The sequence below is a fragment of the Oncorhynchus kisutch genome, linkage group LG11, assembly GCF_002021735.2.
Source record: "Oncorhynchus kisutch isolate 150728-3 linkage group LG11, Okis_V2, whole genome shotgun sequence".
NCBI lineage: Eukaryota > Metazoa > Chordata > Actinopteri > Salmoniformes > Salmonidae > Oncorhynchus > Oncorhynchus kisutch.
In genome coordinates, this window is record NC_034184.2 from 7,220,286 (window position 1) to 7,246,529 (window position 26,244).

General features: G+C 43.4%; 1 protein-coding gene across 1 annotated transcript; it reads left to right on the top strand.

The window, feature by feature from the left end:
* Nucleotides 1-528: 528 nt before the first annotated feature.
* LOC109883549 (protein LSM12 homolog A-like) lies at nucleotides 529-22,337 on the top strand. The gene is made up of 5 exons (XM_020475583.2): nucleotides 529-722; nucleotides 15,076-15,206; nucleotides 16,139-16,248; nucleotides 16,948-17,074; nucleotides 19,078-22,337. Exons 1-5 carry the CDS (start codon nucleotides 596-598, stop codon nucleotides 19,159-19,161), a joined length of 579 nt encoding a protein of 192 aa, XP_020331172.1. The 5' UTR covers nucleotides 529-595; the 3' UTR covers nucleotides 19,162-22,337.
* The last annotated feature ends 3,907 nt before the right edge of the window (nucleotides 22,338-26,244 follow it).

A 26,244-nucleotide genomic window follows, 5' to 3' on the forward strand; every position in this document is an offset into this window, starting at 1 on the left:
GTATGTTAGCTAGTTACCTAATGTTTTGAATTTACAATCTGACAAAGCTATGGATTTACGAACGCGCAGAGTACACTCTGTTACTGCAGATTGAATTTACGAACACACCCGAAATCGTACATTTTTTTTGCTAGTCATTTGTTGTGCTAACAAGCTAGCAAGAGGTTGCATAGCAACAGCATCAACTTCCGGTAGACAGGCGAAGCTCTAGTATGCTCAACTGAAACATACAGTTCATTTACAGTATACTAAAATGAACTAATAGTATATAGTATGTAGTGTATACTCTAAGTATGTAGTATACAGTATGTTAGTATGGGTATTCGAAACACAGTCCATGTTGGTATGCAGCTTTATTAATTCAATAATATATATACTTTTTTATATACATTTTTTCATCCTACAATATGATATCCTTGGTAAAAAAAATCTAAATGCAATGCTATAATGCCAGCTAGCTAGAGTATGAACTGTGGAATTCATTAAAATCATCATATGCAACGTAGGTAATTTGACATGCCCTGGAGTCGTCCAAGTGACGAGTTCACGTACTAATTTTACGTAATACTGGAGCTCCGCTTTCCTGGCGGAGAAGATGGCGGCTCCTGGACCGGGGGAGTATTTTAGCGTCGGCAGCCATATCTCTTGTCTTACCTGCTTGGGCCAGCGTCTGCAGGGAGAAGTGGTGGCCTTCGACTACCAGTCCAAGATGTTGACTTTGAGTATCCTTTCTCCATTTTAGGGTGCCATTGAATCATTGGCCTGTTTGCCTTCGGTGAGGGCCTGTCTGTAACCAACATGTCAAATAGTTATCCGCGCAGGCGTAATTGTAGCTGGCCGAATTTCTTAGCTAGCTTTGTCCCACTTGAAATATTTTGATACAATTCATTACTTTTGTATTACATTTTGCAAATATTGCTGGAGTTTTGCTCTGATCGTGTAGTTATTGCTTTCATGTGTTGTGAGCCAACGTAGAATTGCTGGTCCTAGGATCACTATTTGGCAGATCCCATTATGGCATCATGGCAGTTTCATTAACACTATACAGTAATTTTTATTGGCTAGCATCTGCGCTGACTGACCAGCGCAGATGGTTTTGAAATGCGATATAATATCATTCTTATTGCCACCTAACTGATTGCAATGTTAGGCAAATTACAATTAATTTAATTTCCTCAACGCTAACTAGCGACGTTCATTTACTGTTAGTTAGCAGCGAACATTAGCTTGCGTTTAGATAGCCAGCAAATTATAATTTATGCTACCATTTGACGCTGTTAAGAATATCAAGCATAAAGACAGTCTTAGTTATCAATCCGATTAACTAGCACGGCATGATTGACTTGTCAAAGTCAGTGGATGACCCAAGGGTACCTAGTTATCGTTAGCTAGCCTAGCTTGTTAGCTAGCTACGGTAGTATGATGAAACATGCCGGTTCTGTCACTGTACAGTAACGCTAGTTAGCCAAAAGCGAATCTCATTGGTCAACTATATGGCTCTTCATTAAACCTTGGCCCAAGTAACTAGCTCAAAAAAACTATGGATTTCTCTCGTCAATCCACACGTTTGAGGGTGGGCATAGGACCACCATACATGTGCTCCAATGACTGGTTGTTAGTAGCCCTTGATCATGACTCGGTTCCATTACATTACACTTAAGTGGTTGGATGAAAGCGTCTCCTGTAGTAGTGGGTGGGGGTTGTTAAGATCCAACGGTCGGTCTGATCATTAAGATGCATAGCTTGCAGTGCAGTTTTGTATTTCTACCCCGCATTTTCTGTACTTGAGGCACATGTGCTTCTCTTTCAACTAGCTAAAAGCTTGGTAGTTGGAGTGTGTGTATTTATGTTTGTATGCATGGTAAAACAACACGAGTAGAAGATATTGAGCTCATGCGGTGCTGACCTGTTGCACCCTCTACAACCACTGTGGTTATTATTTGACCCTGCTGGTCAAATATGAATGTTTGAACATCTATGAACATCTTGAATAAGAATCTTGCCTTAATGCCATGTACTCTTATCTCCACCAGGCACAGCCAGATGAGGACTGGCCACCCCTCAGAGACTGGTTACTCTCTAGGTTTCTTCCTATGTTCCTGCCTTGCTAGGGTGCTTTTCCTAGCCACCGTGGTTCTATATCTACATTGTTTGGGGTTTTATGCTGGGTTTCTGTATAAGCAATGTGTGACATCTGCTGATGTGAAAAGGGCTTTATAAATGCATTTGATTTGGTATACAGAACACACCACTGCCTAGTGCTGCACCCCCAACGCACTGCGCCATTGACAATGAATGACTTCCGCTGGAACAGTTTGATGCAGCCGGTGGACATAAAGACCTTTAATATCAGAGAGAAATCATTTGAATAATACAGGTTAAATTGATACTCACCTTGATCGTGCCGAAGTGTAACTGGGGAAGTGTAACGGAAGTGTAGTTTAGTCTGATGGAGGCTCCGTAGCTGTAACTGCTACAGTGTCTTTATTTGAAGGATTCTTTCTCGCTGATGAAAGACGAGGGCCATGTGTTTAGAAAGCCATTTCGCAAGCAATGATTATTGATGTTTCTTAACGTTAAAGATGCACTATGCAGAAATCGTTCCACCATTTCCTGGTTGCGCAAATCGTAGAAGTGCCTCTAATTTCCGTTGGTGACAAAACAAGCAAGTATAGTGTAGAGTTGTACCATCTTTATTTATTTATTTTATTTTACCTTTATTTAACCAGGTAGGCAAGTTGAGAACAAGTTCTCATTTACAATTGCGACCTGGCCAAGATAAAGCAAAGCAGTTCGACAGATAAAACGACACAGAGTTACACATGGAGTAAAAACAAACATACAGTCAATAATGCAGTATAAACAAGTCTATATACAATGTGAGCAAATGAGGTGAGAAGGGAGGTAAAGGCAAAAAAGGCCATGATGGCAAAATAAATACAATATAGCAAGTAAAATACTGGAATGGTAGTTTTGCAATGGAAGAATGTGCAAAGTAGAAATAAAAAATAATGGGGTGCAAAGGAGCAAAATAAATAAAAATTAAATACAGTTGGGAAAGAGGTAGTTGTTTGGGCTAAATTATAGGTGGGCTATGTACAGGTGCAGTAATCTGTGAGCTGCTCTGACAGTTGGTGCTTAAAGCTAGTGAGGGAGATAAGTGTTTCCAGTTTCAGAGATTTTTGTAGTTCGTTCCAGTCATTGGCAGCAGAGAACTGGAAGGAGAGGCGGCCAAAGAAAGAATTGGTTTTGGGGGTGACTAGAGAGATATACCTGCTGGAGCGTGTGCTACAGGTGGGAGATGCTATGGTGACCAGCGAGCTGAGATAAGGGGGGACTTTACCTAGCAGGGTCTTGTAGATGACATGGAGCCAGTGGGTTTGGCGACGAGTATGAAGCGAGGGCCAGCCAACGAGAGCGTACAGGTCGCAATGGTGGGTAGTATATGGGGCTTTGGTGATAAAACGGATTGCACTGTGATAGACTGCATCCAATTTGTTGAGTAGGGTATTGGAGGCTATTTTGTAAATGACATCGCCAAAGTCGAGGATTGGTAGGATGGTCAGTTTTACAAGGGTATGTTTGGCAGCATGAGTGAAGGATGCTTTGTTGCGAAATAGGAAGCCAATTCTAGATTTAACTTTGGATTGGAGATGTTTGATATGGGTCTGGAAGGAGAGTTTACAGTCTAACCAGACACCTAAGTATTTGTAGTTGTCCACGTATTCTAAGTCAGAGCCGTCCAGAGTAGTGATGTTGGACAGGCGGGTAGGTGCAGGTAGCGATCGGTTGAAGAGCATGCATTTAGTTTTACTTGTATTTAAGAGCAATTGGAGGCCACGGAAGGAGAGTTGTATGGCATTGAAGCTTGCCTGGAGGGTTGTTAACACAGTGTCCAAAGAAGGGCCGGAAGTATACAGAATGGTGTCGTCTGCGTAGAGGTGGATCAGGGACTCACCAGCAGCAAGAGCGACCTCATTGATGTATACAGAGAAGAGAGTCGGTCCAAGAATTGAACCCTGTGGCACCCCCATAGAGACTGCCAGAGGTCCGGACAGCAGACCCTCCGATTTGACACACTGAACTCTATCAGAGAAGTAGTTGGTGAACCAGGCGAGGCAATCATTTGAGAAACCAAGGCTGTCGAGTCTGCCGATGAGGATATGGTGATTGACAGAGTCGAAAGCCTTGGCCAGATCAATGAATACGGCTGCACAGTAATGTTTCTTATCGATGGCGGTTAAGATATCGTTTAGGACCTTGAGCGTGGCTGAGGTGCACCCATGACCAGCTCTGAAACCAGATTGCATAGCAGAGAAGGTATGGTGAGATTCGAAATGGTCGGTAATCTGTTTGTTGACTTGGCTTTCGAAGACCTTAGAAAGGCACGGTAGGATAGATATAGGTCTGTAGCAGTTTGGGTCAAGAGTGTCCCCCCCTTTGAAGAGGGGGATGACCGCAGCTGCTTTCCAATCTTTGGGAATCTCAGACGACACGAAAGAGAGGTTGAACAGGCTAGTAATAGGGGTGGCAACAATTTCGGCAGATAATTTTAGAAAGAAAGGGTCCAGATTGTCTAGCCCGGCTGATTTGTAGGGGTCCAGATTTTGCAGCTCTTTCAGCACATCAGCTGAATGGATTTGGGAGAAGGAGAAATGGGGAAGGCTTGGGCGAGTTGCTGTTGGGGGTGCAGTGCTGTTGTCCGGGGTAGGAGTAGCCAGGTGGAAAGCATGGCCAGCCGTAGAAAAATGCTTATTGAAATTCTCAATTATGGTGGATTTATCAGTGGTGACAGTGTTTCCTATCTTCAGTGCAGTGGGCAGCTGGGAGGAGGTGTTCTTATTCTCCATGGACTTTACAGTGTCCCAGAACTTTTTTGAGTTAGTGTTGCAGGAAGCAAATTTCTGCTTGAAAAAGCTAGCCTTGGCTTTTCTAACTGCCTGTGTATAATGATTTCTAGCTTCCCTGAACAGCTGCATATCACGGGGGCTGTTCGATGCTAATGCAGAACGCCATAGGATGTTTTTGTGTTGGTTAAGGGCAGTCAGGTCTGGGGAGAACCAAGGGCTATATCTGTTCCTGGTTCTAAATTTCTTGAATGGGGCATGTTTATTTAGGATGGTTAGGAAGGCATTTAAAAAAAATATCCAGGCATCCTCTACTGACGGGATGAGATCAATATCCTTCCAGGATACCCCGGCCAGGTCGATTAGAAAGGCCTGCTCGCAGAAGTGTTTCAGGGAGCGTTTTACAGTGATGAGTGGAGGTCGTTTGACCGCTGACCCATTACGGATGCAGGCAATGAGGCAGTGATCGCTGAGATCTTGGTTGAAGACAGCAGAGGTGTATTTAGAGGGAAAGTTGGTTAGGATGATATCTATGGGGGTGCCCGTGTTTAAGGTTTTGGGGAGGTACCTGGTAGGTTCATTGATAATTTGTGTGAGATTGAGGGCATCAAGTTTAGATTGTAGGATGGCTGGGGTGTTAAGCATGTTCCAGTTTAGGTCGCCTAGCAGCACGAACTCTGAAGATAGATGGGGGGCAATCAGTTCACATATGGTGTCCAGAGCACAGCTGGGGGCAGAGGGTGGTCTATAGCAGGCGGCAACGGTGAGAGACTTGTTTTTAGAGAGGTGGATTTTTAAAAGTAGAAGTTCAAATTGTTTGGGTACAGACCTGGATAGTAGGACAGAACTCTGCAGGCTATCTTTGCAGTAGATTGCAACACCGCCCCCTTTGGCAGTTCTATCTTGTCTGAAAATGTTGTAGTTTGGAATTAAAATGTCTGAGTTTTTGGTGGTCTTCCTAAGCCAGGATTCAGACACAGCTAGAACATCCGGGTTGGCAGAGTGTGCTAAAGCAGTGAATAGAACAAACTTAGGGAGGAGGCATCTAATGTTAACATGCATGAAACCAAGGCTATTACGGTTACAGAAGTCGTCAAAAGAGAGCGCCTGGGGAATAGGAGTGGAGCCAGGCACTGCAGGGCCTGGATTCACCTCTACATCGCCAGAGGAACATAGGAGGAGTAGAATAAGGGTACGGCTAAAAGCTATGAGAATTGGTCGTCTAGAACGTCTGGAACATAGAGTAAAAGGAGGTTTCTGGGGGCGATAAAATAGCATCAAGGTATAATGTACAGACAAATGTATGGTAGGATGTGAATACAGTGGAGGTAAACCTAGGTATTGAGTGATAAAGAGAGAGATATTGTCTCTAGAAACATCGTTGAAACCAGGAGATGTCATTGCATGTGTGGGTGGTGGAACTAATAGGTTGGATAAGGTATAGTGAGCAGGACTAGAGGCTCTACAGTGAAATAAGCCAATAAACACTAACCAGAACAGAAATGGACAAGACATATTGACATTAAGGAGAGGCATGCTTAGTCGAGTGATCAAAAGGGTCCGGTGAGTGGAGAGGTTGGTTGGTGATTTAGACAGCTAGCCATCTAAACTGCTGTGAAAAATATTTTCCATAACCAACATTTTGTATTTTCAAAAGTAATAGTAATAGTAAAAGTAACCAAAAGTAATAGACTTAAGAACAAAACTTAACGGGCAGCATAGAAAAGGAACACATAGAATAGATCTACCACTTCTTAGACTTGCTTTCAATGAGTGACAGATCTTTAACTTACATTTCTATGTGAGTTTGTTCTGGCTGCCAAAAAAGTTACATATTGCAGCTTTAAAACACATCTCCGGGATTGGAGTTCACATAAGTCGTGGCCGAAGCTAATGGCTGAGAACTGTAGGGAGAAGGCAGAATGCTGCCTACAATTTCAGCGCTAGGTTGTGACATGCATGCTGCTATTGCCATTCCACTGTTTTTTTTTTTCTTCTTGTTATACTAGTCCACTGAGACTGAAGATGTAGTTTAGCACTCACAGGGCTTCTCAATTTAATTGTATATTAAATTGTCACTGAATGGCAGTGGCAGACAGAGACCCCACCAAAAACAAAGCATGCAAACATGTAACCACAGTTGCAATTCTTTCTGTGTTGTGGTTAAAGCCATAACTAGTTGGATGTTTTGTAGATTAATAAATCACATTTTATTAGTCACATGCGCCGAATACAACAGGTGTAGACCTTACAGTGAAATGCTTACTTACGAGCCCCTAACCAACAGTGCAGTTTCAAAAAATACAGATAAGAGTAAGAGAAGTTCAAGTAATTAAAGAGGAGCAATAAAAATATCAATCTATACAGGGGGGGCGCCGGTAGTGTGGGTAGCCATATGACTTGATGTTGATGTTCAGGAGTCTTATGGCTTGGGGGTAGAAGCTGTTTAGAAGCCTCTTGGACCTAGACTTGGTGCTCTGGTACCGCTTGCCGTGCGGTAGCAGAGAGAACAGTCTATAACTAGGGTGGCTGGAGTCTTTGACACTTTTTGGGCCTTCCTCTGACACTGCTTGGTATAGAGATCCTGGATGGCAGATAGCTTGGCCCCAATGATGTACTGGGCCGTTCTGTAGTGCCTTGCGGTCAGAGGCCGAGCTGTTGCCATGCCAGTCAGGATGCTCTCGATGGTGCAGCTGTAGAACCGTTTGAGGATCTGAGGACCCATGCCAAATCTTTTCAGTCTCCTGAGGGGGTGTAGGTTTTGTCGTGCCCGCTTCACTGTGTGCTTGGACAAAGTTTGTTGGTGATGTGGACACCAAGGAACTTGAATTTCTCAACCTTCTCCACTGCAGCCCGTCGATGAGAATGGGGGTGTGCTCGGTCTGCTTTTTCCTGTAGTTCACAATCAAGTCCTTTGTCTTGAACACAGGGAGAGGTGGTTGTCCTGGCACCACACTGCCAGGTCTCTGACCTCCTCCCTGTAGGCTGTCTCGTTGTTGTCGGTAATCGGTTGTGTCATCGGCAAATTTAATGATGGTCTTGGAGTCGTGCCTGGCCGTGCAGTCATGAGTGAACAGGGAGTACAGGAGGGGGCTGAGCACGCACCCATGAGGGGCCCCTGTGTTGAGTATCAGTGTGGCGGATGTGTTGTTACCTACCCTTACCACCTGGGGTTGGCCTGTCAGGAAGTCCAGGATCCAGTTGCAGAGGGAGGTGTTTAGTCCCAGGGTCCTTAGCTAATTGATGAGCTTTGAGGGTGCTATGGTGTTGAATGCTGAGCTGTAGTCTATGTAAAGCATTCTCACATAGGTGTGTGTTCCTTTTGTCCAGGTGGGAAAGCGCAGTGTGGAGTGAAATAGAGACTGCATCATCTGTGGATCTGTTGGGGTGGTATGCAAATTGGAGTGGGTCTAGGGTTTCTGGGATGATGGTGTTGATGTGAGCCATGACTAGCCTTTCAAAGCACTTCATGGCTACAGACGTGAGTGCTTCGGGTCGGTAGACATTTAGGCAGGTTACCTTAGTGTTCTTGGGCACAGAGACTATAGTGGTCTGCTTAAAACATGTTGGTATTACACACTCGGACAGGGAGAGGTTGAAAATATCAGTTTAGGCACTTGTTAGTTGGTTAGCGCATGCTCGCAGTACACGTCCTGGTAATCCGTCTGGCCCTGCGGCCTTGTGACTGTTGACCTGTTTAAAGATCTTACTCACATCGGCTGTGGAGAGCGTGATCACACAGTCTTCCGGTACAGCTGGTGCTCTCATGCATGTTTCTGTGTTATTTGCATAGAAGTAGTTTAGCTCATCCGGTAGGCTCGTGTCACTGTGCAGCCCTCGGCTGTGCTTCCCTTTTGTAGTCTGTAATGGTTTGCAGGCCCTGCCACATTCGACTAACGTGAATAACATGCATGTTTTGTTCAGATGGCATGATTGAAGTGGGATGTCCATCTTACCAGGTTTCCTGGTAGTTTTTGACAAGCTATCCCAGAGGTGATAGATGTACCTCCAAGTTAATGTGTATTTTCAGTATATAGGCCTAGATGTTAAACACTGTTGTGGAGGGACACACCACCTCTGCGTTTAGTGCCTTATGCGTAACATTTTGTGCCTTACATAGATTTATTCTGTTCCATTCATGCCTCTTCTTTCTCCAGGATGCTTTCTGTCATGCATTGCCATAACCTGGGAATGTTCTGTTCCATAAATGTTTGTTTTTATTTAAACTTGATTTAACTAGGCAAGTCCGTATAGAACAAATTCTTATTTACAATGATTGGCTGCCCCGGCCAAACCCTGGGCCAATTGTGCACCGCCCTATGGGACTCCCAATCACGGCCAGTTGTGATACAGCCTGGAATCGAACCAGGAACTGTAGTGACGCCTCTAGCGCTGAGATGCAGTGCCTTAGACTGCTCCACCACTCGGGAGCCCTATCATGTCCCTCTACTTTCTCTAGGATGCTTCCTGTCATTCATTGCCATGCTATAACCTGGGAATGTTCTCCTGTGGCTGCAATAGGTGGCAGCATTTCCCTTGGTTGTCATTCCAGCTGACTATGACAGTACTGCTATGGCCTACCCCAAGACTTCCTCAGTCTCTAACCACAGCTGCTGGCGGGGAGCCATGTGCCTGGCAAGACTTCCTCAGTCTCTATCTAACCACAGCTGCTGGTGGAGTGCCATGTGACTTCCTCAGTCTACCACTCTATTACGTTGATCTACAGGTGTCTGAGATTTTTCATGTGGAGAATAGATCCTAATATTGATGGGGAGAATATACCCTAATATTGACGATTGATAGGGATAATAGACCCTCATAATGATTGACTCATTCTAACCCTGCTGATGGTGATATATTTCCTCAGTCAAATACCTGTAGAGTAGTAGAAAGCACTCAACCAATGAGATGAGGTGCAAGCAAAAAAATCATTAAGGCATTTGGAAGGAATAGGCGTGACTCTCACGTGAGAAATACGCCTGCCAAATGCTCAGTCAAATGGCTGGAATATTGTGTAGCAAGACAGATATGCAGTCTGGACCGTTGGTAAAAAGGGGTGTTTTTGTATAGACTTAAAGTGAATCCTTCATATTTATCCTCAAGTCTTGATTCTTTAAATGTCACTGCTCTAGCCATGTGCTAGCATGCTTTTCTACTGCTGCTGCTACTACTATGCATTGGGTGATACTGCTGCTGCTACTACTATGCATTGGGTGATACTGCTGCTGCTGCTACTACTATGCATTGGGTGATACTACTGCTGCTGCTACTACTATGCATTGGGTGATACTGCTGCTGCTACTACTATGCATTGGGTGATACTGCTGCTGCTGCTACTACTATGCATTGGGTGATACTGCTGCTGCTACTACTATGCATTGGGTGATACTGCTACTGCTATGCATTGGGTGATACTACTGCTGCTGCTACTACTATGCATTGGGTGATACTGCTGCTGCTGCTACTACTATGCATTGGGTGATACTGCTGCTGCTACTATGCATTGGGTGATACTACTGCTGCTGCTGCTACTACTATGCATTGGGTGATACTGCTGCTGCTGCTACTACTATGCATTGGGTGATACTACTGCTGCTGCTGCTACTACTATGCATTGGGTGATACTGCTGCTGCTACTACTATGCATTGGGTGATACTGCTGCTACTACTATGCATTGGGTGATACTGCTGCTGCTACTACTATGCATTGGGTGATACTGCTGCTGCTACTACTATGCATTGGGTGATACTGCTGCTGCTACTACTATGCATTGGGTGATACTGCTGCTGCTACTACTATGCATTGGGTGATACTGCTGCTGCTACTACTATGCATTGGGTGATACTGCTGCTGCTACTACTATGCATTGGGTGATGCTGCTTCTACTACTAATATGCATTGTGTGATACTGCTGCTACTACTAATATGCATTGTGTGATACTGCTGCTACTACTAATATGCATTGTGTGATACTGCTGCTGCTACTACTATGCATTGTGTAATACTGCTGCTACTACTAATATGCATTGTGTGATACTGCTGCTACTACTAATATGCATTGTGTGATACTGCTGCTGCTACTATGCATTGTGTGATACTGCTGCTACTACTAATATGCATTGTGTGATACTGCTGCTGCTACTATGCATTGTGTGATACTGCTGCTGCTACTAATATGCATTGTGTGATACTGCTGCTACTACTAATATGCATTGTGTGATACTGCTGCTGCTACTATGCATTGTGTGATACTGCTGCTACTACTAATATGCATTGTGTGATACTGATGCTGCTACTATTATGCATTGTGTAATACTGCTGCTACTACTAATATGCATTGTGTGATACTGCTGCTACTACTAATATGCATTGTGTGATACTGCTGCTACTACTAATATGCATTGTGTGATACTGCTGCTACTACTAATATGCATTGTGTGATACTGCTGCTACTACTAATATGCATTGTGTGATACTGCTGCTACTACTAATATGCATTGTGTGATACTGCTGCTACTACTAATATGCATTGTGTGATACTGCTGCTACTACTAATATGCATTGTGTGATACTGCTGCTACTACTAATATGCATTGTGTGATACTGCTGCTGCTACTATGCATTGTGTGATACTGCTGCTACTACTAATATGCATTGTGTGATACTGCTGCTACTACTAATATGCATTGTGTGATACTGCTGCTACTACTAATATGCATTGTGTGATACTGCTGCTACTACTAATATGCATTGTGTGATACTGCTGCTACTACTAATATGCATTGTGTGATACTGCTGCTACTACTAATATGCATTGTGTGATACTGCTGCTACTACTAATATGCATTGTGTGATACTGCTGCTGCTACTAATATGCATTGGGTGATACTGCTGCTACTACTAATATGCATTGTGTGATACTGCTGCTACTACTAATATGCATTGTGTGATACTGCTGCTACTACTAATATGCATTGTGTGATACTGCTGCTGCTACTATGCATTGTGTGATACTGCTGCTACTACTAATATGCATTGTGTGATACTGCTGCTGCTACTAATATGCATTGGGTGATACTGCTGCTACTACTACTATGCATTGTGTGATACTGCTGCTACTACTAATATGCATTGTGTGATACTGCTGCTGCTACTACTATGCATTGTGTGATACTGCTGCTACTACTAATATGCATTGTGTGATACTGCTGCTACTACTAATATGCATTGTGTGATACTGCTGCTGCTACTATGCATTGTGTGATACTGCTGCTGCTACTAATATGCATTGTGTGATACTGCTGCTACTACTAATATGCATTGTGTGATACTGCTGCTGCTACTACTATGCATTGTGTGATACTGCTGCTACTACTAATATGCATTGTGTGATACTGCTGCTACTACTAATATGCATTGTGTGATACTGCTGCTGCTACTAATATGCATTGTGTGATACTGCTGCTACTACTAATATGCATTGTGTGATACTGCTGCTGCTACTATGCATTGTGTGATACTGCTGCTACTACTAATATGCATTGTGTGATACTGCTGCTACTACTAATATGCATTGTGTGATACTGCTGCTGCTACTATGCATTGTGTGATACTGCTGCTACTACTAATATGCATTGTGTGATACTGCTGCTGCTACTATGCATTGTGTGATACTGCTGCTGCTACTAATATGCATTGTGTGATACTGCTGCTACTACTAATATGCATTGTGTGATACTGCTGCTGCTACTATGCATTGTGTGATACTGCTGCTACTACTAATATGCATTGTGTGATACTGATGCTGCTACTATTATGCATTGTGTAATACTGCTGCTACTACTAAAATGCATTGGGTGATACTGCTGCTGCTACTAATATGCATTGGGTGATACTGCTGCTGCTACTAATATGCATTGGGTGATACTGCTGCTGTTACTAATATGCATTGGGTGATACTGCTGCTGCTACTAATATGCATTGGGTGATACTGCTGCTGCTACTAATATGCATTGGGTGATACTGCTGCTGCTACTAATATGCATTGGGTGATACTGCTGCTGCTACTAATATGCATTGGGTGATACTACTACTATGCATTGTGTGATACTACTACTACTATGCATTGTGTGCCGCCGCTACTACTGCTACTACTATGCATTTTCTGCTGCCGCCACTACTGTGCATTGTGTGCTGCTACTACTATAACGGACTGTAGTTGATCCGTGATCTGTACGGGTCACCCCGCCCCCCACGGTTCGGCACGCAAGTGAACCGCGGATCAATTGCAAAGTTTTACCATCATAGTGTGAAATACAGTTTTTGTCTGCCGCTGTAACCTTTTTAAAGTAATAATTCCCTAAATCTCGATACAGAGTTGCTGTGAGAAGATAGACAAGACCGATGCGTGTTTTGTTTTACTCTGAAGCCTGAAAGTTGATTCGACTTTTATTTTATTTTTTAAAGCAGTTGTGTGTACTGTTCATGTGAACGGGCCTGCAGGTAGCCTCGTGGTTAGAGTGTTGGACTTGGAACTGAAAGGTTGCAAGATTGAATCCCTGACAAGGTAAAATTCTGTCGTTCTGCCCCTGAACAAGGCAGTTAACCCGCTGTTCCTAGAAGGTCATTGAAAATAATAATTTGTTCTTAACTGACTTGCCTAGTTAAATAAAGGTAAAATGTTGAATCTCAACGAATCAATCCTGGATGCTCGCGTTCCATAAAGCAAAGAAGAACAAAAGAGCAGTGACAGCCGTGGCTAGCAGAGGAGGTGAAGAACTGGAAAAGCCTCCCGCTTCATTTAAGTCTCATGTATGGGAGCAGTTTGGTTTCCATGTCAAATATGATGACAGAAGAAGGGTGGTGGACAACACCATTACGGTGTATAGTTATTGTGCCACAAGAAAGCTGTATGATCATGGAAATGCATGTTCAAAGCGTCATCACCCTGGTGTGTCAGTGACGGCAGCCAACTCAGCCAAGAGACAACTTCTCACCGCGGCATTTAAGCGGAGTAGGTAGACAGATGTAGGCATTTTGCTGCAGAATCATACCGGGCTGAAGCCATCACAATCTATTGGGATGTTTATCACTGTAGACATGAGGCCATACTCTGTTGTGGAAAACAAAGGGTTTAAAAATTTGGTGAAAGTGCTTGAGCCATGCTACAAAATCCCCTCGCGCACCCACCCAAGGTTTAAGTCCCGGTCTGTTCAAGTCTCGGTCTCACCTAGACCCTGCCCTATGCCGGAGGCCATGCAGTGATCTCATCACTAGGATTGTGGCCACTGAAGAGGTAAAAAAAAAGAATGAATTACTTAAATAATAAATATACTGCAGTCTAATCTTAGTCAATGCTATTGCTCTTAGAATCATCCTTTTTTAAATTTTTTATAATGGATTTTATTAAATGTTATTGGCGGAATTTATATTTATATGAAAATAAATAATTAGTTAGTTTTAATAGATCAAGTCATTTCTTTCTGCAGGGTCAAGCCACCGAGCCACAGGAGCAGACTCAGAGGCATTTCCTCCACAAAATAATTTGGCCAAGAAGGAGCTTTTCGGGGAGACCTTTGCGAGCAAGGACACAGGCAAGACTTTTGCCAACACCATCAAAGAGGAGGCATCCTACAAGGCCACAAGCGGCATTCCAGTGGATGGTGATCCACTGACATGGTGGAAAATCAATGCGTGTAAATACCCTCACATTGTCATGGTGGCAAGATGTTGCCTGGCACTTCAGTTCCTAGCGAGAGGGTGTTCTCCACGGCAGGGGACATAGTGACTGCAAAGAGGTCTACCCTCTCCCCAGACAATGTAGACATCCTCATCTTTTAGAAAAATCATTTGAAGTTAAGCTCAGGTCTGCTTTGCTTTCTTTCTTGACTTTTTTTTGATGACGTGGACACAGGCTATTTTTTCATTCACTGTTCAAAGGAAGAAGGTATGATGCCTCATACTGCACTTTAATTGAGTATTGAATATTTTATTTTAATATTTTATTTAAACCTTAGTTTGTTTCTTTAAGTGTTCTTTTAAGTAATAAATGGAAAGCAAAGTTATATTTGTCTCCGATTTTTCTTTTTCTGATCTGAAAAATGATCCGATCTGTGACTCAAAACCGTGATCCGAACCAGAAGTTTTTATTTATTTTATTAGTTCCACTACTACTACGCATTGTGTACTACTACTCAGCTTGTTTACCTTGACTTGAGTTCCTCCCAGAATGTGATCCCTCCAGCAGAAAGCCAAATCTCCACGACGTCATCCTGATCAATTTAGACTATGTTTCTGAAGTGGATATAATAAATGATCGCACTGAAACGCCTCCTCTAGCATCACTGAATGTTAGCAAGGTAAGCCCTCATCTGCTGTCATACTGTAGGTCCTGTAAATTCAGCCAGTTCCACTGCTTTTTCATTCTGCCCCTCTAATCAGGGACTGATTTAGACCTGGGTCACCATGTGTGTGTGAAATTAATTATCAGGTAGAACAGAACCAGGAGTATTCCTGACCTCGGCGGGTAAGATTTGAATACACCTACTGTAGATGCTGCTTGACTTTGTATCCTAGACTAGGCTTTAGTCGGGATTCTTTGTTCTTATGATTAGCCTATTTGTATGGAAAACAAAATCTGATGAAAAAAATTGTACATTTTATGAACAGGCCAGGCCCACTGGTTACTTGCGATGAGATGACTTGAGTTCCATTTGTCACCTGTCTCAAATAATCACCCATCTGAGCCAGTCATTGTTAAATCTTCCTTGTAAACTTTCTCATCCCATTTTTCTGATCAAGGCTATGAATTGTGTTTTCAAATGTAAGCGAAAGTTGCGTCTTGCGCCTATTCCCTTCAAATGCATTTATATACTGAACAAAAATTTAAATGCAACAATTTCAAAGATGACGAGTGCGCAGGTGAGCTTCCCTGAGACCGTTTGTACAGATCCTTCGGTTGTCCACAGTTTCATCAGCTCTCTGGGTGGCTGGTCTCAGATGATCCTGCAGGTGAAGAAGCCGGATGTGGAGGTCCTGGGCTGGCGTGGTTGGACGTACTGACAAATTCTCTAAAACGACATTGCAGTTTGTGCACAATATTTGAGAGCGAGACACTTTTTGTCAATATGGAACATTTCTGGGATCTTTTATTTCACCTCATGAAACATGGGACCAACACTTTGCGGTTATATTTTTGGTCAGCGTAGGTTTTGATTGCACCTTGACTCAAGTTGGTTGACTGCCTTCAAATTCCCTCCTAACTTTCTCCTCCCTGCCATCTTTCTCCAAGCTTGCCAATCGAGCACGGTCAGAGAAGGAGGACAAGCTATCCCAAGCATATGCAATCAGTGCTGGGGTTTCTGTGGAGGGCCAGCATCTATTCCAGACTATTCACAAAACGTAAGTGCCTTTTTCAATTAAATAATATTAATTTCAGAGGGGCAGAGTGTCGTTGGGCAACATTGTCTACTGGTTATAATATATCTGACATGGGCAGATGATTCTTTATGGATCCCAGGCCGCCACTGGGCCTACTGAATATCCTTTCGGACTCCCATGCCGCCACTGGGCCTACTGAATATCCTTTCCAGTTGTAATGGCCAGGTTTAGAGGCAGGTGATTTGAATACGTCCCACGTTAGGTCAACACGAATTCAAACATTGGAAATCTTTGTTTAAATTGGTACGACGCAGTAACGACAATCCCAGGTCCGACACCTCAGTTTTTCCACACACGGCCAACGCGGTGTGACTGATGATCAACTGCTGAGCACACAAACTAAGTGATAGCACCTCGGGCGGCAAGATTTTCATTGAGAATTGGATAAAGGCATTCACCTTACAGTACTTAGTTGTCCCGCATCTCCCCAATGTCTGTATCCCTATCTACCTTTACAGATGATAGGCTTAGATAATCTAATGATACATACTCTTATAAATTAAGTTTTAGCTTCATAAATAAAAATTATTCAATTAAGATTATATGCTTTATTTCAAAATATTAGATTAAAACGCATTTTAGTGGTTTAAATAGACCTGACTCCTCAGCTCAAGGACTGTTTGACCCGTTAAGTGATTTGTTGTGTACTATGTTCTGCAGCATCAAAGACTGTAAATGGCAGGAGAAGAACATAATGGTGATGGATGACGTTGTGATCTCACCGCCATACCAGGCTGACAACTGCAAAGGCAAAGAGGGAAGTGCTTTAAGTCATGTACGCAAAATAGTGAGTATCGCTTCTCTACTCCACCTACATCTGTCTACCTACTACATCTTTTAGGTCTGTCCACCTACCCGCTGCGGTTAGGTCTGTCCACCTACAGTTGAAGTTGGAAGTTTACATACAGATTAGCCAAATACATTTAAACTCAGTTTTTCACAATTCCTGATATTTAATCGTAGTAAAAATCCCCTGTCTTAGGTCAGTTAGGATCACCACTTTTTTATTTTAAGAATGTGAAATGTCAGAATAATAGTAGAGAATGATTGATTTATTTCAGCTTTTATTTCTTTCATCGCATTCCCAGTGGGTCAGAAGTTTACATACACTCAATTAGTATTTGGTAGCATTGCCTTTTAAATTGTGTAACTTGGGTCAAACGTTTCGGTAAGCCATCTACAATCATCCCAAGGATGAACCAGACTTGTGACGGTCTTGGCTGAGTTTTTTTGATTTTCCCATGATGTCAAGCAAAGAGGCACTGAGTTTGAAGGTAGGCCTTGAAATACATCCACAGGTACACCTCCAATTCACTCAAATTTGGTCAATTAGCCTATGAGAATTACATAATTGTCTGGAATTTTCCAAGCTGTTTAAAAGCAGTCACCTGAGTGTATGTAAACTTCTGACCCACTGAAATTGTGACACAATGGATTATAAGTGAAATAATCTGTCTGTAAACAGTTGTTAGAAATATTACTTGTCATGAACAAAGTAGATGTCCTAACCGACTTGCCAAAACTATAGTTTGTTAACAAGAAATTTGTGGAGAGGTTGAAAAACAAGTTTTAATGACTCCAATTTAAGTGTATGTAAACTTCTGACTTCAACTGTACCTAGGCCTGTCCACCATTAGTGTTAGGTCTGTCCACCATTACTGCTACTACTGTTAGGTCTGTCCACCATTGCTGTTAGGTCTGTCCACCACTGCTGTTAGGTCTGTCCACCACTGCTGTTAGGTCTGTCCACCACTGCTGTTAGGTCTGTCCACCACTGCTGTTAGGTCTGTCCACCACTGCTGTTAGGTCTGTCCACCACTGCTGTTAGGTCTGTCCACCACTGCTGTTAGGTCTGTCCACCATTACTGTTAGGTCTGTCCACCATTACTGTTAGGTCTGTCCACCATTACTGTTAGGTCTGTCCACCACTGCTGTTAGGTCTGTCCACCACTGCTGTTAGGTCTGTCCACCACTGCTGTTAGGTCTGTCCACCACTGCTGTTAGGTCTGTCCACCACTGCTGTTAGGTCTGTCCACCACTGCTGTTAGGTCTGTCCACCACTGCTGTTAGGTCTGTCCACCACTGCTGTTAGGTCTGTCCACCACTGCTGTTAGGTCTGTCCACCACTGCTGTTAGGTCTGTCCACCACTGCTGTTAGGTCTGTCCACCACTGCTGTTAGGTCTGTCCACCACTGCTGTTAGGTCTGTCCACCACTGCTGTTAGGTCTGTCCACCACTGCTGTTAGGTCTGTCCACCACTGCTGTTAGGTCTGTCCACCACTGCTGTTAGGTCTGTCCACCACTGCTGTTAGGTCTGTCCACCACAGCTGTTAGGTCTGTCCACCACTGCTGTTAGGTCTGTCCACCACTGCTGTTAGGTCTGTCCACCACTGCTGTTAGGTCTGTCCACCACTGCTGTTAGGTCTGTCCACCACTGCTGTTAGGTCTGTCCACCACTGCTGTTAGGTCTGTCCACCACTGCTGTTAGGTCTGTCCACCACTGCTGTTAGGTCCGTCCACCACTGCTGTTAGGTCTGTCCACCACTGCTGTTAGGTCCGTCCACCACTGCTGTTAGGTCTGTCCACCACTGCTGTTAGGTCTGTCCACCACTGCTGTTAGGTCCGTCCACCATTTACTGCTTCTACTGTCAGGTCTGTCAATGCATTGCCTTTGTTGTGTAAAAATTCTACAATTAACATGTCATTTGCACTTTTTCTTACTATTTGTTACCATAGCAAAAGTTATTGATCATACATCTCAAGTTGTCTTCCCCTGTCCTTCCTCTGCAGGTTGAGAAACATTTTAGAGACTTGGAAAGTCAGAAGCAACGTTCACAAGCACAGCAAACACAGAACTCCACTTTATCATCTTGAGTCAGCGCAGTGTGGGTCGGGCCAGCCAGGGAATGCCACACTGTGGCGGGCTGGTGGACGGCACGGCGGGCAGTCTGTCTCGACTGCAGGACAAGGTTGGCATTCCTAGCCCTCCTTGTCAGAGACCAGGAAGTTCCAGCGCTGAAGAGCACTGGGTCCAGAAGATCAAAAAAAGAGGAAAAGACTTCATCTTAAATTAGACTTTATAAAGATAATTTAAAACATCAGCCATGAAGCAACCATATAGTTAAAGGAAACTAACTTCATCTCACTCATCCCTCCCATCAATCCATCATTGTCCTCTTCTCCCCAATGGCTTTTCTCCTTTTCCATAAATTTCATTTATTCAAAAAGAGAAAAATAGACCAGTCAAAAGCTTGTTACCTTTATTTTCTGTCAGTTTCCTTTTTGTTGCTATATCCATGTTCTGCAAGTGTCTGTTTTTCTGTATTTTAAACAAAACGTGACTTGAAATGCCACACTTTAAAAGACATTTTCTAAAATAAAAGTAACAAATTCTGACTAATACAGTAATTTCAATAGCTTTTTGCGAGGCAAAGAACACAAACCTTTTGAAAGAGTCAAGATGGCAAATTGATTTCCTGTTAGGTATTTGTACAATGAATTGTGTTATATGGAACATTGTCTCTGTAAAAGAATGGTCAGTCAATAGTGCAGTAGGCCTCATTAAACAACTGTCCACTGCACTCATGTTTCTGTTCACATGAAGTGAAACCGAATGTGAGCTCTCGTGAGATCAGTCTGGTTTTACAAGGCTCCAGTAGGCTACCTTTTAATCATGACTGTATTCAATGTGCATGGTCAAACTTGGCACGCCACCCTTTATACACCTGACCATTTACATGCTGTCCCGTTAACTAAAACATTATACTGGTATTGGTGCCATTTAAAGTACAGATATGTATCATGTAAGTTGTTCAATCGGTCCCATTTTCTAGAATTTGACTACACATCCATTGTTATTTTCTCATTAGAAATTGATTTTATTACAGAGAACTGACCTCACAGAATCCAGCCCTTCATTACCTGGACATTCAATGAATTCAAATGCGAAACGGATTCTTATTTCTCCAATGCTGGCCCCTGCTGTGCTTGCTGCTTCAAAGAACTCCGGACAGAGGATACAGAACAAGATGGGTGAAGGGAGGCTAAGTTGTCATTCCAATGGACTGTAAATTACAGGTCATTTGTGTCAGTGATGTTACCTGTCAAAGTAGGAAGTGAGAATCTGCAGGTAATGTCAATACGTTCCACTGGGTACCTGCTGGTCTGATCATGGAGTAGACTAATTCATGGACTGCTGGAGACCTGATTGGACAGGGGCCGTGCTTCCCAACTCCAGACCTCCAGACCCCCCCCCCCCCCCCCCCAGCACACATTTTTATTGTAACCCAAGAGAAACTCACCTGATTCAAGTCACTGAGGGCTCTATGGTTAGTTGACTCAGGTGTGGGAACACTGGACTAGGGTGTGTATTTTTTTTTGTTGATTGAACCTTTATTTATCCTGGAAGTCCCATTATGGTCAGAAGACCTCTTTTTCTATTGCATATTTAGATTGACTGCGTACTAGATAATGAAGCTGTATAAGTCAGAGGAATATGGTGGGAGGGGCCCATTGTAATGAATGGAATGGTATCAAACATGTTGGGCTCTGTTACATTGATTCCATTCCAGCCATTACAGTGGGCCTGTCCTATAGCCCCTCTCACCAGATTCCTCCGATAAGTCTTTGTGTTGCTGAATGACATCTCATCAAACAAAATGTTCAAGATGGTTTTATATTGTGGCAAACACAAATCCCTATTATGGGAGTCCACCCAAAATGGACCATCATACTTGATCTATTTAATTGCTAACTTTCAACATTCACCAACAGCATCAACTATGAACTGCATCACATGACCATATGTCCCCATAACAGCTACATTGTTTTAAAAAATAAAAACAAACAGACCAACAAAGTCTAAGGGGATCCAATTTGGGAATTGGATGACGATAACCATATGCAAACAGTGACCGTCTGGTACAACGGTGGTAGGTCTGATTACCAACAATGAGACGGCCTACAGGGAGGAGGTGAGAGCACTGGTGGAGTGGTGCCAGGTAAATAACGTCAACATAAAGGAACTGATCGTGAATGACAGGAGACAGCAGAGAGTACGCCCCCATCCACATCAACGGGGCTGCAGGGGAGAGGGTCAAAAACATCACTGACAACCTGAAATAGTCCCTTCACAAAGAGCGTGGTGAAGGCACAACAGTGCCTATTCAACCTTGGAAGGCTGAAATAATTTGTCTTGGCCCCCCAAGACCCTCACAAACTTCTACAGATGCACCATTGAGAGCTGTATCACCGGAGGGTGGTGCAGTCAGCCCAACGTGTCACTGCCTAAACTCCAGGACATCTACAGTACCCAGTGTCACAGAAAGGTCAAGAAGATCATCGTCGAGGACCCCAGTCACGCGTGCCACGGCCTGTACACCTCGCTACCATCAAGAAAGCAGAGACCGTACAGGTATATCAAAGCTGGGACCGAGAGCCTTAGAAATCACTTCTATCTCCAGGCCATCAGACTGTTAAGTCACCACCAGCCTTAGTCACTGTTCTAGCCAGCTACCACCTGGTACTCTACCCTGCTGCTCTATGTAAATAGTCATTGAACACTGGTCACTTTAATAATGTTTACATAATGTTTTACCCACTTTATATGTACACTGTACAAAATATGCTCTTTCCATGACAGACTGACCGGGTGAATGCTATGATCACTTATTGATGTCACTTGTTAAGTCTACTTCTATCAGTCTAGATAAAAGGGAAGAGATGGGTTAAATAAGGATTTTTAAGCCTTAAGACAATTGAGACATGGATTGTGTGCCATTGAGGCTGTTGTGGTATATACTGTTTCTAGTAATGGCGCAACCTATATAAATACTGTTGTACACACCTTTTCCGTTCATATACTGTCTATACACCAATATATGTGTATATATTCCTGTCTCTGACCTTGCTCGTTCATATATTTCCTAATTTCTTTATGGATTATGTGTGTATAGTTTATTTTTATTGCCAGGTATTACTGCACTGTTGGAGCTAGAAACAAGCATTTTACCTCATCTGCGTACGCTATCAATAAACTTAGATTTTATACATCCTCCAGATTCAGAAATGAGACCTACATGTACAGCACAGTTTCTGAATAATGCTAGGTCTGAGTGTGTTGCTTGTTCTGAATCACTACATGTTAGAATCACCTGTGGCAGCGATTACAGCTGTAAGTCTTTGCACACCTGGACTACAATATATGCACATTATTCTTTAAAAAAAATATTCAAGGTCGGTCAAGTTGGTTGTTGATCATTGCAAGACATCACTTTTCAAGTCTTGCCATAGATTTTCAAGCACATTTAATTAATAACTGTAACTAGGCCACTAGTTGGAACATTCAACGTCATCTTGGTAAGCAACTGCAACTGTATATTTGGCCTTATGTTATAGGTTATTGTCCTGCTGAAAGTTGAATTTGTCTCCCAGGGTCTGGTGGAAAGCAGCCTGAACAAGGTTTTCCTATAGGATTTTTTTGTTGTTGCTTATTTTATTAAATTTATTTTTATTCTAAATAAACTCAGTCCTTGTCGATTACAAGCATACCCATAACATGATGCAGCCATTCCTGGAAGCTGATAATGTCCCAGTTTTACCATGGCATGCATACTCACCAGACATGTCACCCATTGAGCATGTTTGGGATGCTCTGGATCGACGTGTACGACATCGGGTTCCAGTTCCCGCCAATATCCAACTTTGCACAGCCATTGAAGAGGGGTGGGACAACATTCCACAGGCCACAATCAACAGCCTGATCAACTATGCGAAGGATATGTCGCGCTGTTTGAGGCAAATGGTGGTCACACCAGATACTGACTGGTTTTCTGATCCACACCCATACTGGAAAAAAAAGTTTTCTGTGACCAACATATGGATATCTGTATTCCTAGTCATGTGAAATCCATAGAGTAGGGCCTAATGAATTTATTTCAATTGACTGATTTTCTTATATGAACTGTAACTCTGAAATCTTTGAAATGGTTGCATGTTGCCTTTATATTTTTGTTCAGTGTAATTACCTCATTAAATGTGTGCTTTTGGCGAATGAACGATTGACAAATAACCTTGACAAAGCATTAAAGTACAGTGTATCATTTAGATTAGAAAATAATTCCTTTCCAGGCCCTATCATCCTTCTCTTTCCTGGAGAGAATCGCCCTCTGCTACAACTGGCTGCGTTGGCTCCAGCCTGACTCCAATGGTCTATCCTCTTTCCTGGAGACGACAGAGATGGAGACTCACCTGAAGAAGCAGATGATGTTGCTACCATCAAAACGTTTTTCAAAATCATGAACAAACTTTATTTCAGTGGGGGGATTTGTTGGTCATGAGAATATTGATGTGATCAACTGAGCATCAACAGTATTGTAGTCACCTCAAGCCATTACCTAGTGACCTCATCAAGACATGGGATCTCTTGGGGTAACAGCTGAGGTGTTAGGTTGACAGTCCCGTGGTTCAAGCCCTGATTGGGACTATCCTATGACTTCGCTGAGGTGTTTGGCTGACAGTCCCAAGGTCCAATGTTCAAGCCCTGTTTGGGACTACCCTCTGACTTCACTGAGGTGTTTGGTTGACCGTCCCAAGGTTCAAGACAAAGTTCAAGACCTGGTTGTGGTTGGGACTACCCTCTGACTTCGCTACAGTATATTAACTGATGTTTTTACCTCAAATGTCCATCTGTATCATGCCAGGTGTCAGCCAATAAGACCCACAACCTGGCCTCTCTGAAGCTGATCCACCACTACCTGGCCTCTATGAAGTTGATCTCCCACTACCTGGCCTCTCTGAAGCTGATCCCCCACTACCTGGCCTCTCTGAAGCTGATCCCCCACTACCTGGCCTCTCTGAAGCTGATCCCCCACTACCTGGCCTCTCTGAAGCTGATCCCCCACTACCTGGCCTCTCTGAAGATGATCTCCCACTACCTGGCCTCTCGGAAGCTGATCCCCCACTACCTGGCCTCTCTGAAGATGATCTCCCACTACCTGACCTCTCCGAAGCTGATCCCCCACTACCTAGCCTCTCTGAAGCTGATCCCCCACTACCTGGCCTCTCTGAAGCTGATCCCCCACTACTTGGCCTGTCTGAAGATGATCTCCCACTACCTGGCCTCTCGGAAGCTGATCCCCCACTACCTGGCCTCTCTGAAGATGATCTCCCACTACCTGACCTCTCTGAAGATGATCCCCCCGCTACCTGGCCTCTCTGAAGCTGATCCCCCACTACCTGGCCTCTCTGAAGCTGATCCCCCACTACCTGGCCTCTCTGAAGCTGATCCCCCACTACCTGGCCTCTCTGAAGCGGATCCCCCACTACTGGGCATCTCTGAAGCTGATTCCCCACTACTGGGCATCTCTGAAGCTGATCCCCTACTACCTAGCCTCTCTGAAGCTGATCCCCCACTACCTGGCCTCTCTGAAGATGATCTCCCACTACCTGGCCTCTCTGAAGCTGATCCCCCACTACCTAGCCTCTCTGAAGCGGATCCCCCACTACTGGGCATCTCTGAAGCTGATCCCCCACTACCTAGCCTCTCTGAAGCTGATTCCCCACTACTGGGCATCTCTGAAGCTGATCCCCTACTACCTAGCCTCTCTGAAGCTGATCCCCCCCACTACCTGGCCTCTCTGAAGCTGATCCCCCCCACTACCTGACCTCTCAACACTTTATCTGTTGTTTTCTATTGATAGTTCTTTGTACATGTCCATAAAAATTATGCTGATTCATGATTTCGACTGGCTGAGAAAAGCTGTCTGCCTGTCTCTCATCCTGACTCCTGACATGTTCATTACTATGCAACAGCTGGAGATCGTATTTGAATATTGAAACAATGTTGCAAAAGTCGGAGAGACAGACCGCAAGGTTTATACAAATCTCTCCGCTGTCGAAAACTAAATGTTAGTCTGAAAGAAAAGTGAGATAATGTCTGGATTCTTTTTATAGTGGTGATAAAGTTTATAAATTGACTGGCTGGGCTGATGAGACAGTGGATTGTGCAGTCAGATGGAATAGTAAATAGGCATTCATAGATTTAGATGGTGGTAACGTGTGGAATAGACACCGGCAATAGACACTGGATTAGACCCACCCGTTGTATAAACTATACTATTCTATTATTTTATATATTATTATATTCTAGGCTCTGAACAAGGGGTTAAGACCAACTGAGCCATGTCTACAGGGGAATATCTGCCATAATTCATGAAATAGGACGGAGGTAGCTAATTGTTTATTTTCTGTGCCCCCTGGTGTTCCCCCAAGGACTCCAGTGTTGTGATCAAGGCTATTCTGTTGCACCACTAGAAAAGAGATGCTACCATAATACTGTTCTGTTGCACCACTACAAGAGAGATACTACCCTAATACTCTACTATTGCACCAATACAAGAGCGATACTATCCTAATGCTGTTCTGTTGCACCAATACAAGAGAGATACTATCCTAATGCTGTTCTGTTGCACCAATACAAGATAGTTACTACCCTAATGCTGTTCTGTTGCACCAATACAAGAGAGATACTATCCTAATGCTGTTCTGTTGCACCAATACAAGAGAGATACTACCCTAATGCTGTTCTGTTGCACCAATACAAGAGAGATACTATCCTAATGCTGTTCTGTTGCACCAATACAAGAGAGATACTATCCTAATGCTGTTCTGTTGCACCAATACAAGAGAGATACTATCCTAATGCTGTTCTGTTGCACCAATACAAGAGAGATACTATCCTAATGCTGTTCTGTTGCACCAATACAAGAGAGATACTATCCTAATGCTGTTCTGTTGCACCAATACAAGAGAGATACTACCCTAATGCTGTTCTGTTGCACCAATACAAGAGAGATACTATCCTAATGCTGTTCTGTTGCACCAATACAAGAGAGATACTATCCTAATGCTGTTCTGTTGCACCAATACAAGAGAGATACTATCCTAATGCTGTTCTGT